The sequence below is a fragment of the Cyclopterus lumpus genome, chromosome 17, assembly GCF_009769545.1.
Source record: "Cyclopterus lumpus isolate fCycLum1 chromosome 17, fCycLum1.pri, whole genome shotgun sequence".
In the NCBI taxonomy this organism is placed as follows: domain Eukaryota; kingdom Metazoa; phylum Chordata; class Actinopteri; order Perciformes; family Cyclopteridae; genus Cyclopterus; species Cyclopterus lumpus.
Window position 1 is genome coordinate 1,792,873 of NC_046982.1, and position 7,500 is coordinate 1,800,372.

The 7,500-nt window shown below is 41.5% G+C and overlaps 2 protein-coding genes across 5 annotated transcripts in view; both read right to left on the minus strand.

The window, feature by feature from the left end:
• si:ch211-153l6.6 (apoptotic chromatin condensation inducer in the nucleus) overlaps positions 1 to 1,980 on the minus strand; it is a 29,228-nt gene extending 27,248 nt beyond the window's left edge. Inside the window, exon 1 of the mRNA XM_034556292.1 lies at positions 1,700 to 1,980. Within this exon, the coding sequence (XP_034412183.1) occupies positions 1,700 to 1,729 (30 nt within the window). The 5' untranslated portion in view covers positions 1,730 to 1,980. The remainder of the gene's footprint in view (positions 1 to 1,699) is intronic.
• Positions 1,981 to 3,532: 1,552 nt separating this feature from the next.
• frrs1a (ferric-chelate reductase 1a) overlaps positions 3,533 to 7,500 on the minus strand; it is a 16,680-nt gene continuing 12,712 nt past the window's right edge. For all 4 annotated transcript variants that reach the window (XM_034556296.1, XM_034556295.1, XM_034556293.1 and 1 more), the window contains exon 17: positions 3,533 to 3,660. In XM_034556296.1, coding sequence (XP_034412187.1) covers positions 3,568 to 3,660 — 93 coding nt within the window. In that variant the 3' untranslated portion in view covers positions 3,533 to 3,567. The remainder of the gene's footprint in view (positions 3,661 to 7,500) is intronic.

The following is a 7,500-nucleotide window of genomic DNA, read 5'->3' on the forward strand; positions in this document are numbered from 1 at the left end:
CCCTGCAGTGTAAATCATTATCTAATTTTATATGGACTAATAGATGAAATACAAGGTCACAGCTAGATGACACTGTGATGCCACCTCTAGGCCACACACACACACACACACACACACACACACACACACACACACACACACACACACACACACACACACACACACACACACACACACACACACACACACACACACACACACACACACACACACACACACACACACACACACACACACACACACACACACACACACACACACACACACACACACACACACACACACACACACACACACACACACACACACACACACACACACACACACACACACACACACACACACACGCGGGCACACACACGCGGGCACACACACACACACTTACATATACACATCAGAATCAGAATCAGCTTTATTGGCCATGTATGTGTGCACATACATGGAATTTCACGTACGCTCTCATTGTACATACATATTTAAATGACAAATAACAGGATGAATATAAAGACATTAAAGACAACAATAGCAACATGTATGTACAATATAAACAACAACAGTGAATCGGGGATGTAGTGCAGAAAGTGGTGATAGTGCAAGTAGTGCAGATGGAGGTGTCTGATTAATTGTTCATCAGAGTGACGGCCAGTGGGAAGACACACACACACACACACACACACACACACACACACACACACACACACACACACACACACACACACACACACACACACACACACACACACACACACACACACACACACACACACACACTTTAACTGTGCAGGGACGTCAGTGTTTCCTGTTTCCACTCAAAGATCAATCCACACATGGGGCAACATAACATGATTCACCCCGTGCTCTGTTATCATAATGACACATGGATCAAATCCAATTGTTTCTCCAAGGCTTATGGAGATTTGTGTATTTCCTTGTGAATGTATATATACTGTATATAAATGGAAGAGTAATCAATCTTGACAAATATTACTAAACATTTGGTAATCCAACATGTCAAGATGTGCTTATCCCATCACCATAATCTCATCTTCAATCCTTTATGGTGTTCTCCAAGATATTTCATGATTAATTTTCAGCACACGTTCTTCTCCATGCCTACATTTCCCAGAATGCCTTCGGGCTACAATGCCAAACTCTCCCAACTAATTTATGTTGATATTAATATCGATATCGATATAATATATAATATTATATGAGGATATAATTATATTATATAATATTACTATTATACAGTATATATACATGAGGATGCAGTTCATTTGCAAGTGCAACTTTTACAATTGGTGTTAAATAAGGTAATTTGATAAGGTCAAACATTTGAGACAGGGATATGCTTGATTTGTTAGATTAAAAATTAATTTGTTTGATGGAAAATGTAAAGACAAAACAGTGCCATGTGTTATGTTGATGATGAGCCAGAGACAAATTTGAGCTTATGTCAGTAGTTTTGTCCTTGATTGAGCTTGTACTTCAGTTAGGAAAATATTCATACTCCTCCATAATGAATAGATCAAACACCTTGACGAGAATATCATCATCATTGTTTACCCTACAGGTTGCAACCATCCAAGTGTCATAACTCTAACGCCTCGTCTAAATGTATGAATCACACAGAAGACATTAACAACCTTATGGAGTTATATTCTTGTCAATGTGGTCAAGGAGAGTTGTTGTGTCTTACCTGCTCATCCAGCAGTAGAAGTGATGTCATGTAAACTGCTAACCCTGGGCTCTGGATATATTCCCACACCACTGTTGTTCTCTTCTCTCTTTCCCCAGTAGATCACCTCGCTCTCGCTCACATCTCGCGGGGTGCATATTGAGTGTGTGGGGGCAGCAGCCAATCAGGAAACAGCAGATTTAGCGACATTTGCGAAACACAAATGTTCAGCCTTACACTCTCACACTGACACACTTATTATAGGACGGATGCACGCATACAGAGTATTCTCTCTCTCTCACACACACACACAAACACACACACGCACACATCTGTAATCTGTGACAGTCTTATCCAACCTTTTAGAGGATTAGTGTGCTGTTGTTTTTACATAGACTGGATTAATAACCTCGTAGCAGCTTGCTTTCCTCATTGCGATACTGAGTGACGTCTTTGCAGCGTCCTTGTGTTCCATTGAAGGCGTGGAGAAGCTGTGGTTTGTGATGTCACACTGATTGACATGGTATCTTGGGTTCATCTTGTTATGTAACACACTGCTGTACAGTATAATATGTAGTATTATCGTTGCAGATAACAACACACACAGCAAACAAACAAGCATAATTAAATCATCATACAATAATTTATTGTTTGTGTTGTTTGTAGTATTAAATAATAAGAACTAATTCCTAGATCTAACATTTGCATTTATTTTGCTAACGGCGCTGGACAATACGTGTGTTAATATTTGTAAATGATATAAGAAGGAGACTGAAGCTGATGCTGTCTGCTCCTGTGATAGAACACAGACGATACTGCATTATGAGAGATTTGATTCTCTGCATCCAAAATGGTCTCCATTTATATAAACATATAGACATAACATTTTTAATTCCCTTTGGCTTCCTGATAAGTTGTCTTCAAGATGTCATTATTTCATTGTGATATTGGATAGAAGAGACGAGCTGATCCAAACAGCTGTGATCATGATTGACAGCCCCGTACATCATGAGTGAGCATGGGTGAGGAGTGAATGGCAGCTGTTTGAGAAATGAACTACAGGCTTCAGCATACAAGAGTATCATTTGAACTTATGCTAGAGCTTCATTTAACTTCTCATGCTTGTGTTTAGTCCCTTGTAGCACTTGGTCGAGGTTAGGTTAACGCTCAAGGTCGTAGTCTATTTCAGAAAACATCCACAGTGACCAGAAGCACAACACACAAAGTGCTTACTTCCATTTGCTGAGCACCATCTTCCCCTAACTTTAACCAAGGTGTGTTTGATGCCGATGGACACAGGATGTGAACCAGGACACGGGATGTGAACCATGGTCTCTGGAAGCCAGGACACGGGATGTGAACCATGTTCTCTGGAAACCAGGACACAGGATGTGAACCATGGTCTCTGGAAACCAGGACACAGGATGTGAACCATGGTTTCTGGAAGCCAGGACACGGGATGTGAACCATGGTCTCTGGAAACCAGGACACAGGATGTGAACCATGGTCTCTGGAAGCAAGGACACGGGATGTGAACCATGGTTTCTGGAAGCCAGGACACAGGATGTGAACCATGGTCTCTAGAAGCCAGGACACAGGATGTGAACCATGGTCTCTAGAAGCCAGGACACAGGATGTGAACCATGGTCTCTGGAAGGCAACCACCCACCCGGACCGCCTCCCTAGGACTCAATAAAAATACACATTTTCTTTGTACAGCAGGTCTATTTTTTCTATGTGGTCAAAAGTAAGAATCTTTTTAGTACATGCAACTTCACAGGCTTCACTGAACATGTAATAACACAGTCATTCCAAGCCTTGCATAAGAAGTCACTTTAAAAAAATGAATAGAAATAGAAATAGAAATGTAGTTTATTTGCCATTAAATGTCAAATTTCAGCAATAGAAGACAGCAGTGCCATTAGGAGACCAGAGATTCCCAGAGCCAAGGCAGCCAACAGGAGAGACTTTATGACCAACCCCTGAAACAGAAAGCAAGGTTCCAGTTAAGAAAATAGACTCAAGGCCTTCCTAGATGTCTCTTAGTGCAGCTAGATCACAGGGTTCTCCCTTTTTTAACATTTATTTAAGAATCAAAAGGTCACACATCTCAACATTTCTGTTTAGTTACAGTGCGGTCGATCGGTGGTTCGATCCTCGGCTTGTCAATGTTTTCTTGGGCAAGACACTTAACCTACAATGTGTGAATGTTAGTTATTCCTGATGGGCAGGTGGCACCTTGCATGGTAGCCCCTCCCATCAGTGTGTGAATGGGTGTGAATGGGTGAATGATGTGATGTAGTGTTAAAGCTCTTTGAGTGGTCAGAAGACCAGAAAAGCGCTCTACAAGAACAGGTACATTTACACAGGTCTTTCAATCATAGCGTTTTAAAACATTCTGCATTTTAATAAAGTCCTGTGACCCCCAAGAACATATTTGAAAAACGAATACATAGATAGGGTGGGAGCAGCCCAATAACTGCCTTGTATATAATAGTATTGTACAGGAGTGTGCACCTGCGGGTTGCCAGAGCATGCCATCCTACCAACAGTAGGGTTCACAGGGGGGTCAAGGCTTTGCAGTTGGTGATGATCCCAAGGGAAGTGATGTAAACCCTATCAATGATATGCATTGCTGCATTGTCACACCCCTATTCTCAAGCCCTTTGATAATGTACCGGTAGACTTTGTAGCTTTTTAAAATCAGTATCATTTCAGCTCATGTTTTTGGTCTCCACCAATGATACACCAATATTACAACTCAAGAAAAACAACAGTGTTCTACAATGTTGATTAGCTAGTCTCCAACTGTGTCTGTCTGGTGCTGGGCAGGTAGTGTGTGGGCTACATAGATAACTGGCAGACTTTCTGGGGAAAGCCTGATCTGATGAGTCGAGACGGCATTCATCCCACTTGGGATGGAGCGCGTCTCATTTCTGCAAACATGGCGAAGTTGATTAGCGGACTTAATCCATGACCCAGAGTTCAGATCAGGAAGCAGAAGCAGAGTTGTAGTCTTCCACCCTTCTCTGCACTTCCATTCGAGCAGTTACCACCCTTAACCTTAACTCTATAGAGACTGTGTCTGTCCCACGGCCACTTAAATTAATTAAATCAGGAGTCATACAAAATAACCTCATACAGGTTAACATCACTATTTCAAAAGTGCAACAAAACAAGAGAATTAAATGTGGACTCCTAAATATTAGATCTCTGTCATCTAAAGCTGTATCATTTGAAAGCCTTGTTCTTAGTCTTTCACATCCAACCTGTAAAACATTACAGCCAATCCTATTTGTTATACTGTACCGGCCACCAGGTCCATATTCAGAATTTAAATCTGAATTTTCAGAGTGTTTATCAAGTTTAGTCCTTAAAAGTGATAATGTTATTATTGTAGGAGATTTTAATATTCATAAGGATATTGATAATGATTGCCTTAGTACTGCATTTATCTCATTGTTGGACTCGATTGGCTTCTGTCAGAGAGTACAGAAACCCACTCACTGCTTTGGCCACACCCTCCACCTTGTTCTTACATATGGCATTGACATTGAGCATTTGGAGGTCTTCCACAGAACCCTCTTCTGTCAGACCATTACCTCATAACTTTTGAGTTTATACTCCCGGAGTGTACACCGTTAGTCAAAAGTTTCTACACCAGATGTCTAACTGACAGTGCTGTAGCTAAATTTAAAGAAGCGATTCCTTCTGCATTTGATTCAATACCACGTCTCAATGTGACGGAGGACTCCTGTGCTAACTTTAGTCCGTCCCAGATTGATCATCTTGTCGATAGTGCTACAGGCTCACTGAGAATGACACTAGACTTGATAGCCCCACTAAAGAAAAAGACAGTGAGGCAAAGGCGGTTTGCTCCCTGGTAGAACCATCAGACCCAAGACCTAAAGCAAACTTCACGAAAGCTCGAAAGCATATGGCGTTCCACCAATCTGGAAGAATCACACTTAGTTTGGCGAGATAGCCTTAAAACATATAAAAAGGCTCCCCGTAATGCCAGAGCAGCCTATTACTCATCAGTAATAGAGAAAAATAAGAACAACCCCAGGGTTCTCTTTAGCACTGTAGCGAGGCTGACAGAGTCACAGCTCTGTGGAGCCGTGTATTCCAATAGACCTCAGTAGTAATGACTTCATGAACTTCTTCAATGAAAATATTTGAACTATTAGAGGCAAGATTGATGATCCCTTGCCCTCAACTACTGCCGATCTGTCATCAAGAGGAGTGGCCTTGGAAACGGCTGTATGCCCTGGTGTATATTTGGATAGCTTTTCTCCCATTAACCTAGACCAATTGTCCTCAATGGTTTCTACTTCTAAACCGTCTACCTGTCTCTTAGACCCCATCCCAACAAGGCTGCTTAAAGACGTGTTGCCTTTAATTGGCACCTCTCTGCTGGATATTGTTAATGTGTCTTTGCTAATAGGGCATGTACCACATTCCTTCAAAGTAGCTGTAATTAAACCACTCCTGAAAAAGCCCACTCTTAATCCAGAGGTGTTGGCTAACTACAGACCGATCTCTAACCTTCCCTTCCTCTCTAAGATCCTTGAGAAAGTAGTCGCAAATCAGTTGTGTGACTTTCTACATCAGAATAGTTTATTTGAGGAGTTTCAGTCAGGATTTAGAAAACACCAAAGCACAGAGACAGCACTGGTGAAAATTACAAATGACCTCCTAATTGCATCAGATAAAGGACTCATCTCCGTACTGGTATTATTAGACCTTAGTGCTGCGTTCGACACCATTGATCATGACATCCTATTACAGAGACTGGATCAGTCGATTGGCATTTCAGGTACCGCACTAAGTTGGTTTAAATCCTATTTATCCTATTTGGGCAATATTATCAGGAAACACTGCATAAACTTTCATTGCTATGCAGACGATACTCAATTATATCTATCGATCAAACCAGAGGAGACCAACCAGCTCGCTAAAATTCAAGAATGTCTTAAAGACAAAAAAACATGGATGACCTGCAACTTCCTGATGTTAAACTCAGACAAAATCTGGTGATGTGGTTTCTGTAGATGACATTGCCCTGGCATCCAACACCACTGTAAATAATCTAGGCGTTATCTTTGACCGAGACTTGTCCTTTAACTCCCACGTTAAGCAAATCTCAAGGATTGCATTTTTTCATCTACGTAACATTTCAAAAATCAGGCACATCTTGTCCCAAAAAGATGTAGAAAAGCTGGTTCACGCGTTTGTTACTTCGAGACTAGATTACTGCAACTCCTTATTATCAGGCTGCTCTAATAAGTCTCTTAAATCCCTCCAGTTGATCCAGAATGCTGCAGCTTGTGTACTCACAAAAACTAAGAAAAGAGATCACATTACTCCTGTATTAGCTGCGCTGCACTGGCTCCCTGTAAAATCAAGAATCACAATTAAAATTCTTCTCCTCACCCACAAAGCCTTGATTGGTGATGCACCATCATATCTTAAGGAGCTTGTAGTACCATATTGCCCCACTAGAGAGCTGCGCTCACTAAATGCGGGGCTACTTGTGGTTCCTAGAGTCCTAAAAAGTAGGATGGGAGCCAGAGCCTTCAGTTATCAAGCTCCTCTTTTATGGAACCAGCTTCCACTTTCAGTCCAGGAGGCAGAAACAGTCACCTCATTTAAGAATAGACTTAAGACTTTCCTCTTTAATAGTGCTTATAGTTAGGGCTGAATCAGGTTTGCCCTGGTCGAGCCCCTTGATATGCTGCTATAGGCTTATAGGCTGCTGGGGGATGTTTTAGGATACACTGAGCACCTATTTGCTCTTCTCTCTCTCCTTATGGATGAAT